This window comes from Lepisma saccharinum, chromosome 23, assembly GCF_977018435.1.
Source record: "Lepisma saccharinum chromosome 23, izLepSacc3.1, whole genome shotgun sequence".
Classification (NCBI taxonomy): Eukaryota; Metazoa; Arthropoda; class Insecta; order Zygentoma; family Lepismatidae; genus Lepisma; species Lepisma saccharinum.
Genome location: NC_139251.1, coordinates 60,160,304 through 60,173,399, shown reverse-complemented (window position 1 = coordinate 60,173,399; position 13,096 = coordinate 60,160,304). Strand labels below are relative to the sequence as shown.

The 13,096-nt window shown below is 40.0% G+C and overlaps 1 protein-coding gene across 1 annotated transcript in view; it reads left to right on the top strand.

Moving 5' to 3' along the window:
* LOC145977782 (atrial natriuretic peptide-converting enzyme-like) overlaps positions 1–13,096 on the top strand; it is a 202,600-nt gene that overhangs the window by 169,949 nt on the left and 19,555 nt on the right. Inside the window, exons 11-13 of the mRNA XM_083110058.1 lie at positions 7,023–7,167; positions 9,057–9,235; positions 10,420–10,603. Of these exons, the coding sequence (XP_082966184.1) occupies positions 7,023–7,167; positions 9,057–9,235; positions 10,420–10,603 (508 nt within the window). The remainder of the gene's footprint in view (positions 1–7,022; positions 7,168–9,056; positions 9,236–10,419; positions 10,604–13,096) is intronic.

Sequence of the window (13,096 nt, the reverse complement as noted above, 5' to 3'; positions counted from 1 at the left end):
AGTTGTCCACATCTTACTTTAGCGAGTATTGTAGAGTTGTTCTAATTTTTTTAAAAAAAGTTGTGAATCTCTATTCCGTACATTCAATGCAAGTATATAGAAATACAAAAACAAAACCTTCTCAGTACAAGAAACTTGCTTCCAGAATTATCATTTTGTGTCAAAGTTATTCCTATTAAATTGTTACAAGGTGCTGCTATAAGTGGGCCTGTGTCGCTTGTCAGTACGGTATGAACCACTGCTGTCGCATGTCGCTTCGGTTTGAAACCTCGCCAAGAGGCGTGCTTTTCACCACAACACAATACTCAGATAAAAGATCAACATGCTTGTAACAAAATGCAAGTCGTACAGATCCTTTCCGGGTACCAATCCTTTCTTCGTTCTGCTTGTATCCACAGGTTTCGTCTCTCTAAGTCCTTCGGAAACCTACGAAATGATACTTGACTCAATAAATTTGTTCCCGATCGAACTGTGCAACCATATGCTACACAGCTGACACCGTTTTTCCTTGTAAAAGAATCTCTTTGCCCTTTCATATGAACGTCCATAGCACCGTAAGCGTAACCCGATGTTCCAGTGGAAACAGATGAGTGCGCATGCTCCGCAGTAGCTCCGCCTTTAACGCCGTATATACATAAATACATAGTAAGTGTTACGTATATACAGGGTGTTCCGAAAAATGTATATACACGTTAACAGGAATATCAAAATCAAGTGTCCATTGCCTTTTGAAGCACTGGCATTGGAAGAGTTACATTCCAAGAAGAGTCCATGCTCTCAGTGCAGATGATCCAAACCGGAGAGTGCAGTTTTTGTAAGTGGTACTTTGCAAAATACGCCGAACAGGTGGATTGGACCATAAGGTTCAAAATAATACCATCTGCGTACACCAGACCTCATGGTACAGGGATGCATAAAATTTGAAGTTTATGGTACAAAACCGGCAAGAGTCGACGAATTGAAGGCAGCCATTGAACGAAATTTGTTTCCAGCAGTGCATGGACCAGAACGGTCATCAATTTGTAAACTTCCGTTAACATGAAAAATTGTTCATGTCTGTAGATTATTTTAAATTTTGAAGAAGGACTGTATCAATAGAGCTTTCAGCTTTGCATGGAGGATGTCGAAGTTTTAACTCGCGAAAATTAAATTTAATACAGTGATTACTAAAATGACGTGTTTTCATTAATACTAATACTATAACAACTTGTACATTATTAATGGTAAATTTGTTTGATTACATCTTTATTGCAATTTCCGTCATTGGTTTTAAGAGCAATCGGGTTAAGGCTAATTTGCCAAAAGCGTAACTCAGCCATAGTTATTCATTTTGAAATATAACTTATTGTTTCAGTTACAGTTTTTGCTAATTTATTACAGTTACTGTAATTGGCGCAGGAATGCAGGCCACATAGCTTTCAATATTTTTTAAAAAAATCATACCGTTGACGTGACAATAAAAAAAAGCAATACGTATTAGCAAAATAGTATTGATTCTTTTAAAGTAATTTATGGTTATTTTCATGGCAGTTTTCAACAGGGTTTTAAAACCTGTACAATTATAGAATAGATAACCTCTAAGATTAATTCCAGGCAAAGGTACACACAGAGGAGGATTATGGCTCAGGATGCGCCATCGAGATTTTTTGGGGGGGGAATTTTTTCCATTCAAATAATATAAAATTCGACATTTATATATTTTTCCAAAATATATGTAAAAGTTTTACATCTTAAATGCACCATATTTAATCCATTATATTAAGAAAAGGAAGCGTGTAAGGTTATTATCGAAAGGGGGAGGGGGGAACTATCCAACTCTTACATATTATGCCTTAATTGACACGTAGGTTCTGGGGGGATTCTGAATTAAACGTTGGGGGGGCAGTATCTAACTCTTTGTCTTAGATTATGGCGGGTATTTTAGTTAGAGGGAGATTGAGCATTAAATTAAGGGGGTATCCAATTCATGTCTGTGTATTACTATTGTCTTGGACTGTTGCGGAAATTCTGGTGTGGAGACTGAGAATTAATTTTTGGAGGAGGCAATATCCACTCTTCAATATCAACTCAACAGTAAGGATAAAATTGGCATGGAAATTTTGATGGCAGGATTTAGTATTAAATTTAAAGGGCGAGATAGGAAACTCTTCATAAAGTGTTAAATCTTAGATTGTCAAGGGATTTCTGTAGTGGAGAGAGAGTTCGAATATTAAATTTTGGAGACTGTATTTAGCGATATGGTAAATACGTTTATGACCCCGAACGTGCCGAAAGAGAAGCTGGAAAAGACTAAACATCCCTGGATCCTAAGAAAGTATTTACACCCCATTAGATTAATATTCTTGAAATGGATGTAAAAATTTTCTTGCTCGCTGCGTTGCTGTGTTGCGACAATGAGTGTTTGTCGCTTTACTGAAGTGAATGTGAAGTTTTATACTATATATTACAAGACATAAGCGATATTCTCGATATTCATAATAACATCACTTCTTAAAATATAATGCTTAGTGTTGGTATGCTGCTTAATTTAAAGCAGGTGCATTATTGGGAACAAAAATATACCGAAACCGCATTTCTAACTTCTTGTCACAAGAAAATTTTACTTTAACAAGTTAAATTTGTACTGAAGATAAAATTCACGTAAATAATTATATTTACCCCAAGAAAACTGGGGAGGAGGTGAGTTCTTTGAAATAGGACCCGTATTATATTATCGCCCTGAGCTTAAGAATTTCTAGCTAGGTTTCTGTAATGTCTCGTCATACGGCTTGAGCATGTTATTTGGTTTTGCTAAGGGTGAATTTTCTATCTTTATCTAAAGTTGTGTAACAATTTGTGTTAAATACATAATTTAATTTACAATATTTCACCAATCAAAGTGCTAGCTTTAATTTTTTTCGAAAATCAAGCAATTGAAAAATATGGACAGTTTAACATGGTATTTAATGTAAATGGACATAAATTATTACGTATTCATCCAGACCATTTTGGGCGTATTGTGATGAACTATTTTAGGGGCGGTCTTGAGTGATGGGCACCCCTGTTTAGGGAGGAGGGGCAGATGAAGTACAGTGTTCAGTAAAGCTAAGAAAAAATAATTAAATACTTCGTGGGGATTACGATATGGTTTGAGGGCGCGAATGATATAATTTGGGGGGACGCCATGACATGATTTGGGGGGGATGCGCCATTGGCCTTGGGGGGAATGGGCACCCCTGATTTCAGGATCTCGACTTGTAATCAAGGGGCCCCGGGTTCGGTACCCAGTGGAGGCACATCGTGGTTTGGATCCCACTTTAAACTGTAGGTCCAGTCCCGATCAATCAACCTAAGCTTCATCCTATCGTTTTGCGCTCTTGTTAACATTTAGCGAGCCTTTCTGCATTATTGTCAAACTTGCCGTGATGTGCAAATGAAATCTTAGCTCTAGAACCAATTGTCGTAGAGATGAAATCGATTTCGTTTGGTTTTTTTCGGAATGACAAGAGACTAGAGTTGACGATCTGTATCTTTGCGGGTGAACCCTGGCCAAGCACGGCTGCGCAGTAGCAAAGGGGAGGAGCTACCGGCTGCGCGTCATTATCCTTGCTTTCTGTCCTTGCTGTCGACCACCCAAAGGGCGAGTACGTGGCAACTACATAAACGTATCTCTCTCACACTCTGCGCGGAGTAGCCAAGGCCACCCGCCAAGATACAGCTCGTCAACTCTAGCAGAGCTGAAATTTATACATTTGTAGATCTCCATAGTAAAAGATGGAGAAGAAAAGCAGAATTGTTGACCAAAATGATAGACCAATTGTACCAAATGTGACCCCCCTGCGTTTCTGCTCTGAATGATGCTATAGTCTGGGGAAAATACATGGAACTGATCGCATGCAGTGCTTGCGCCCATGTTGATTACGGCGTCTGTTGTTCTCCAATCAGCTCGTGAGTGATTTTGGCCAATTAGAGACTTTTATTATTTCCACGTTCAATTGCTGTACTTCGGTCATTTGAGAGGTAAATGCGTCAACTCTTCTATGTACTCAATCCTAAATAAAGGAGCTATCTAGGTATGTAATTGGTAAGTAATGAATGGGAATACGTGGGAAATAATTATCATGAAAAAATAACCACCAGTGGTCCTAAAATGGGCCCCAAACGTTGTTCCTCCAGTGGGCCCCTTCTGTTGTTGGCCAACAAGCACAGAATGCGTTTTCGCTCACATTCTAATCATGGAATTCTGGTACAGGTTCCAAGGGAATACATATGATGAGAGAACACGGGAGAAACTAAGAACGTAGAATCAAGATAACAAGACCACATAGCTTCTATTCGAAATGAAACGATGTTCTTGAAGAAAACTTGGAATGTCGGTTTAACATTTCAGAGAAAGTTTTATTTTGTTCCACAGCCTTTCATGCCTCGTATTTCAGCTTATATCACTATAATTTCAGCTGTTGTTGATTTTAATACTACTAAATATAAGGGGGCACACAATAGGAACGTTTTATTCCAATGTTCCAAATTGCATCTCTTTAAAAAATAGGATTTTCACAATGAAGCCATTTTTTTCTCGCTATGGGTTAAGTATTTCAGACTTAAGTACTGCTTATTTTGGCTTCATGGTTTCCTTGATACGGGCCGAAAACAAAATGGGGGCCCACATTTGGTACAATTCTCTATTGTGGCCATCACGTTATAATAACAAGGTGTAGGAACGGCAGTGTAGCCAGCTTACAGAATTTCCGGAATTTCGCTTCTATCGTCTGTCCTACGGACGCTGGATGGACCAAATGTGTAGGGCACCACGACAAAATACAATTCTTTGGGATATGTAATTATCATTTCCAAATAAAAAAAAATTGAGAGTACGCAACAATTTCGAAAGTCGTAATTCCCTGAAAATTTTGAAAATAAGACCTTTGTCCCTGTACCTCTAATAGTAAACGTTGTTAAAGTGTTCTTTAGTTGTCATTATCACATGTAAAAGTGAAATAAATATATACGGGTGATTGGTAATATATTGCAACAAATTTGACCCTAAGCACCGGGGGTCGGAAATCAATGGGTTTCGAGTTATTGCAGTTTGTAGATTTTCGTGACATATTCCGACTTGCGACCAAAAAACTACTAATTGTGAAAGAACTACTACACCCTGGGAACTTAATCGACACGTTGCTAACAGCTGACGAATGAGTGACTACGGGGGAAAAATTCATGCCCAAAATTCCCATACCCACAAAAGAAAACAGTCATTGGAGCACACGTCATGAAGAAATTTGGAAATTATCGTTTAAATCGAAGAGGATTACTCAAAAAAATGGTAACACAGCGTAAAAATTACGGAAAAAACTTCCTCGTTTCATAAGCTCTCCGAAACGATACAAATGTTGTCAACTGGCACACGGGTTGGGGGGAAAATCTGAATAAAAAGCGGAGAAGGCGCGTTGTAGACTCCCATCATCTGACAAGAATTCTGTGAACGGACTAATCCAAATTCGACCGCGATGGTATTACGAATTTTCATAATGCGCATTTTTTGGTCATGACCCCAGAAAAGCTAAAGATAAGGCTCACCAGAGAAAATTCTCACTAAATGGGAATCATCCACAATCATGTGATCGGGCCATTCTATCTGCCACGAAACCTAAACGGCATTACCTACGAAAACTAAGGGAAGACTTGACGGCGCTGCTGGAGGATGTGCCGCTCGCCACAAAAAGGGCTATAATTTACCAACATGATGGCTGCCAACTCACTATTTCCGGGATGTGCGACAGTGGCTGGACGACAATTATCCCATACGATGGTTTGGTCGAGGCGGCCCGACCCCCTGGCCGGCGAGGAGTCCGGATTTGACGCCATGCGACTTTTACATTTGGGATCACATCAAAGAGTTAGTCTACAGTACACCAGTGGATTCCCAAGAAGAGTTGAGAGAGAGAATTGCCACAGCCACCCAATACATAAGAGACTGAGTGTCAACGCGAGTGACTGTGTCTGAAGTACGCCTCAAGCTGCGTGCTTGCATTCGTAACCGGGGAGGCAATTTCAACAGGATTTGTAGTTTTCGTAACAGTTAATTCTGACAACCTGGAATCATGAGAATGGTAAATAACATTATTATTTCACTCATTTTCGTTCCTTTATTTCTCACAACCGACAACTTCTTTTCACTTTACAAAGAGGTGTACAACGCGCCTTCTCCGCTTTTTATTCAGATTTTCCCCCCAACCCGTGTGCCAGTTGACAACATTTGTATCGTTTCGGAGAGCTTATGAAACGAGGAAGTTTTTTCCGTAATTTTTACGCTGTGTTACCATTTTTTTGAGTAATCCTCTTCGATTTAAACGATAATTTCCAAATTTCTTCATGACGTGTGCTCCAATGACTGTTTTCTTCTGTGGGTATGGGAATTTTGGGCATGATTTTTTCCCCAGTAGTCACTCATTCGTCAGCTGTTAGCAATATGTCGATTAAGTTCCCAGGGTGTAGTAGTTCTTTCACAATTAGTAGTTTCTTTGGTCGCAAGTCGGAATATGTCACGAAAATCTACAAACTGCAATAACTCGAAACCCATTGATTTCCGACCCCCCGGTGCTTAGGATCAAATTTGTTGCAAATGTGCTCTAGTATTACCCCTTTCCAGGAATAGGTCGATTTACCAATCACCCTGTATATCTGGTATACCAGAAAAAGCCGTGGTTGAGGAGTGCACCCTGTACAAATTGTATATGTATGTATGTATGTATGTATGCATATGTATATAAGATATAACTACATTCTATCTCGGGAATCTGTGGATAAAGGCCGTGCAAAACAGCAGAGATGGGAAAAAAGCGAGTGGGCAAAATAAAGCCGTGCGCGCTGATGCAAATAGTAGGTAGCTGTAGCCGCGTATTCCCCTCTCACACGCTCATTGGTCGATCCCTCTCGAGTCACTCCTTGCGCAGAGGACTTTCTTTCGTTCGCTTGCTCCATAGATTCCCGCGACAGAGTGTAGTTCCGTTCTCCACCACTAACACTAAACTATCTTTCAGTGCGCCTAAGCGACAGGATGGGGGACAAAGCCATCGGGAAAGTGGAGGTGTACCACCCCGACAAGAAATCCTGGCTTCCTGGTTGCATAACAAACTGGGACAATGGCTCCATGGCTGGCTACGTGTGTGATATGTTGGGATACATGTAAGTAATATAAAATTAAAGATTTAAAGTTTTCCATTTCTATAATCAACTTTTTATCGATTAGTGACGAGATCGATTAAAGGATTGGTACTGACATATCGATAATGATATGTAAGCTTATTGGCAAAAACTTTACTCATTCAGTAATTATATAATTAGCCTGACTTACTTTATCGTACCTTTGTTTCGTACGATATCGAGTTTTTATATGGAAACCCACAGAAAAATTTATGAGGAGGTCAAAATCAAATAGTTGGTTTTGTAGCCGAATGTAAATGTACGTGTGTTGATATTTAATAGTGGCAACACTGCCATGAAACGAAACCGGTGCTTCTCACTTATACCACATGTTAATTTTATACCTAAGCTACCTCCCAGTAAATTAACTCTTCCTTCTAACACTAGGCGCATGCGCAGTGACGCGGTGAATAGAGTATCGTTGGCGTTGGCGGTCTAAAATTGTGTAGAAGAACCTCACTGATGTGAAAGATCTGGTGATTCTCGCCGTACCTCCAGGACAGACCGTCAATGCACAGTATTACTGTTCATTTTTGTAACATAACCTTCGACCTGCACTTTCTGCCGAATCCTCCCATCATTTTGCAGCACAATGCTCGGCCGCATGTGGCGCAACCTGTGGCTGATTTGTTAGCTCGATGGGGGCTTGCAGATGCTCTACCAGCCCCTGTGACTTTCATTTGATCCCTAAGATGAAGCTCCCTAACTGTTCCAGAGATTCTTCAGGCAATAGGCCGCTTCATTCAAACCTTCAACACTGCTACAGAAATAGTACGACTTACACATCGCTGGCAATGGTTGTACACAATGCTGGTGACTACATCAAAGGGCTGTAAAAGTTTCACAGCGGTATCTCTTTTGTGTCATTTGAGAGTAAATAGTTGCCACTATTAAATTTCCAACTCACGTACATCGTCATGGTAAAATTTAAATGTTTTATTTGAAAGAGAAAGGGAGAGAGACTTTTAGAGTGAGAAAAGGAACATGTAATTGAGGAGAGAGGTAGAGTAAGAAAAGAGTGAGAGGAAAAGAACGGAAGATAAAGCGTACACAAAAGCATTTTCCTTAGCATTTTTCTTAACATTTATGCCATGATCAAAAAGCTACCGTGTAAAGTGAGAAATGTTATGGCATTTCTCCAGGATAGGCTCGGTCCGTATCATTTTTAGTAGCGTAACCAATCAGAAGCGATCTCATGGTCACGAGTGCAGTTGTAATGGCGGCCGCATGAGATGTAAGCAATTCATCACTTCACATTTTTAAAACACGATAACTATTCAACCGAGAGGAATAACGTTTCCTATTAAATGATTTTAGGTACAAAACCTGCTGCTTAAATACATGCTTTATATATTTTACTGTATACGTATGGAAGAATATTTTAGTTGCTTCAATTGTAAACAACGTGAACTCATAGATGGTGAAACTCGGCTGTATATATTATACATTGTAATCGTAAAAGCTTACCGAAATTTTACAGGAAATGCTTCCGTGTAAAGTACTATCTCCTATGAGATTTTTGGAAGCATTTACATAGCATTAATGCTAGCAAAAATGTTAATGAAAATGCTTTCGTCTAAAGCGAGGAAGGGTAGAAGCTTGACAGAAGGAAAGAACACATAGATGGAAACGAGACACAAAACTGGAGAGGAAAGGTAGTTAAAACTAATAATAATGAAGAGAAATAAGATTCTAAGAAATAAAAGGAAGGCAAAAATCTAGGAAGACAGACAAAGAGTAAGAGAGGAATAAAATACAAAAGTAATAAGTAAAGAATTTTCAATACGAATCCGTCTCTAAAAATGTTGAGAAGTGGGTAGGTGTTAATTTTTATTCACACGTTGCAATTCTTATTGTGATGTTTTTTACAGGAACGTGGAGGACAATCGGCTGATGCTGGCAGGTAGCAACACAACAATCCCTTTCCCCAACGCATCTTCAACGGTTGTTCTTGAGCTGTTTCAGAAGAGGCACAGGAGCATCGTGAAAGAACTTAGGACATGCTCCACAAAGAACTATGCGACCATTCAACTCACATGTGCAAATTTCGGTAAGAATTATCCTCTATGTTTCTGCTTTTATGCTCTATCAAGGTATCTACCAGTCAAGAATGTCAAGAAAGTCAAGAAATAGTCAAGAAATTGACAGTTTGGTCAAGGAAGTCAAGAAAACGTGAAGAAATAAAGCTAGTGGTCAAGAATTTTTGCTGTTTTTTACATTATAGTGAATTTACATTGTTACATACGAGGCGGTGCTGATAAGTTCCTGGCTTTGCTCTCTTCCTATCGTTTCACATTTGCGATTCATATCTCATTTGAAAGTGTGTAATATTAAAATGTTATGGTGCAAGAATAATATTCCTCCCGTAATAGCTTCTTTCTATTTTTCAGTTAGGCAAAACCATTTACGCAAAACCATTTACGAATGGGACAAGACTGAGGATCCACATTCCATTCCAGTCTTACACGCCGCTGAACACGTGTAACAGATTTCAATTCAGCTAGCCAAAGCACGCACTGCACTTTTCCGCTCCGGGGTCCACATCATGAATAACAAAGCAAGCAAGCGCGCTCCGATACCTAACGATTTTGCGAGTTCCCATCATGCAGCGCGCAGCGTGGCAGTTGTAGTGTTGCCATATTGACTATAAAATCTTGAAGATATTTCCTATCGAATGAGTATTTGCTTGCACATTTCTATCAATTCGTTCGAAAGTTATAGCATGGTCTTTCTGTTTACCTGAAGCCCAAACACCCTGTATAATGTTCAATTGTTCAATACTTAACTGACAGCGTAATTAATTGCAATTCAGATGTCAAATATTAAGGTGTCCGGCAGTATATATTTTGTAGAACACAATTTGTGCCCACTAGCAGATATAGTAAAGCAAGACCACTCATTCAAGTTTTCTCAATAAAAGACAATCGATTTCAGCACTTAAACCACTCTACTCCTATGCTCGTTGGGATATAGAAAGAAAATTACTAAAACTTGCTAGAAGACCCAAAACATTCCATTAAGCTGCAGTGTCATCTTCAAACTTGCAACTTCGGGCTAAAATTCATTCCACGACAGAACCACACCAAACTGTTCCTCTCTCTTTCATTTAATTAGGCAAAGTCGCTAATTGGACTAATCGGAGAACTGTGGACCACTCAGTTTCGCCTTTGAAGTTGCCGCCGGAAGAGAGCAAGGTGATATTGATGGAAGTTAATGTGTCCTCCTTTGTTCCAGCTTGTGGTAAGAGGAGGAAACCGCCTGACCTTCCCACCTCCAGGATCGTCGGGGGAGTTCCGGCCACTCCAGGAGATTGGCCGTTCCTGGTGGCCATCCTAGGAGGCCCCGAAGAAGTATTTTACTGCGCCGGCGTCTTGATCTCGGACCAGTGGATCCTCACGGCCTCCCACTGCGTAGGAAAGTAAGTATATGGGTTTTTTTGAGTCCTCTGTCATTCTACTCTGTGTATCTTGCACCAAAGGCAGTTTAGTCATAAATGATTTTTAAGTACCGGTAATCAGGGTTGTTAAAAGTTCCAGGAAACCATAAATGCTAATGGGTTCCATTGGGTTCCGTAACAGGATCGGAACTTTTTTCTCTCGCACAATTTAAATTCGGTCAAAGGTGTGTATTGTTTTATTTCAATATGGAACTTGGAGCATATTTAAACTGATCCGGAAAAAGGGTTCCTGGACCGCATTTAAATTCAGGCAGAAAAAAAGGTTCCTCGACCTAATTTAAACTCATCTGGAAAAAAGTTTCTTGGACCGAATTTAAATTCATCCGAAAAGAAGTTTCCTGGATCGTATTTAAATTGATCTGGGAAAAAGGTTCCTGGACCGAATTGAAATATTTTACAGATAAAAAGGTTCTTTACGGTCCAGAACCTATTTAAGCTTGCTGATTTTCTCTCCTGGACCGGAATTGAATTTATTTAAAATTCCTGGACCTTTAACAACCATGCCGATAATACTACAAAAGCTTCACATATTAGTCACACACTGACTTCTGCAAAAAAGAATATAGTAATAATAATCAAATAAATGGAATAACATCTGCAATCTTCTTCTTTGTAGCTAATCAGTGGTGATTTATTCATTCTAGTTTTTGGATTTTTAACCACTGTTATTTTTTAAAGATATTTACCTACGTTTCGGAGGCTGAATCTGCCTCCGTCTTCAGGGTAGCGTGTAGTCTGATAGATCACATAAATGGTTGCCTAGGAGGATTATTCTTGGTGGCCTAGGCTCCACCGCGTCTGTCGGTTACAAGGACCTCTCTATATAAAAAATTGCTAGGTAAGATTATCAGTGGCCCAGGCTCCACTTTTTCAGATGACCACGTGAAGGTCACGATCAAGGCTTCGTTAGGTTTCCACTTTGATCTGCGGGGACTGGACCGCCCCGGATTGCATGTTAATGTGGTGAATGCTGTACTTTTAGTGTGCCACGTAGAAAATGAAACTAAACGCACGGCCATGAAGTTATGCGTGTGGTAGAAATTGGCGCAGTTGCCATGTCGGAGCACAACCCCGCGTGTGTGAATGAAAGATCTCGTTGTAGAGTTGGTCTTTATAATCTATGTGACACATACAAACTGACAGTATTTGCTCGAAAGGTCAGGGATGACACGAGAGAGGTCAGTCTGATGCTCGAACTAGGCAACGCAGCCTAGTTGACGTTTCCACACAGTGCGCGGTTTGGTTTTCTTTGTGAGTCAGTAATTTATTTTATTGTACTTCGCTTTTCTGTCGCTATTGGCTAATCGCGAAGATGATAATGAATGGTGATAAGATGAGATTGATGAAGATACAATCACAACATAAAGGGACAACACAACACGATACCTACAGAGATTTCTGTTTTCAAGGTCACCGGATGTGTTAGATTTCTGCTGACTCAGTGATCCATAGTGCCGCTACTACTACTATCATCATTTATCCTAGTATTCGCGATTAGCCAAGAGTGGTAGAAAAGCTAAGCTAAATACTAACAAAAATCAAATCAAATCAGACCATTCCATTAGTTTTGCAGTGCTACAAGTGCGATTATAATGTCAAAGTGGGAGATACAAGTATTCACGAAGAAGTGAATATTGACCTTGGCTTTCCACGGAGTGGGGCGTGGGCGAAGGGTTCTGAACATCCCCGACTTACTGGAACTCGGTTCCAAGCTACCGGAAGAAATTAACCAACCCCGAAAGCAAATGAAACAGAATTCGATCAACTCTCCTGACGAGAGAAAACATCTCCAATTGCAATGCGGGCATCATTACACCATCAAAATCCAGAATAATGAGGCTCTCTCCATTGTTTGTTGCCTCTCCAAAATTGCGGAGGTTATTTCTCCAGCGCTGGAGTCAGTTGGGAAGGCATTTTCACCGGAGGTTTCCTCGTAATTCTCCCTTAATTGTGTTCGCTTGTTCTGGTGGCTTTATCCCCCCACCCCCTCCCGCCCTTCGCCATAAAACAGGTAGAATTATGCTCTGCGATGGGAAAGGCTGAAGGAGTCTGTGAAATTAGAAATTTAATTCCAGCCATTGCAATAAAGAAGTAAATTAGAAGGAGGAAACGATGTCTTTGAAATGAAAAAGTAATATTTGCAAAAGCCAACGCTGTCTCCTGCTTTAGGCCAGGAAAAATAATGCTTGTTTTAAACTCATTAAAGGGGCCGGGATGTATGTGTGTGTGTGTAAAAGATAAAACAAAATGCGTGGAGGAGTGGTTATCACATCGCGTTAGGACTTCAGGGGTCCCTGGATCGAATCAGGGTTGTTAAAGCTACGTCCAGGAATTTTAAATAAATTTAATTCCGGTCCAGGGGAGAAAATCAGGAAGCGTAAATGGGTTCTGGACCGTAAAAACCTCTCTAGCTGTAAAGTATTTCAATTCGGTCCAAAAAACCTTTTTTCCGGA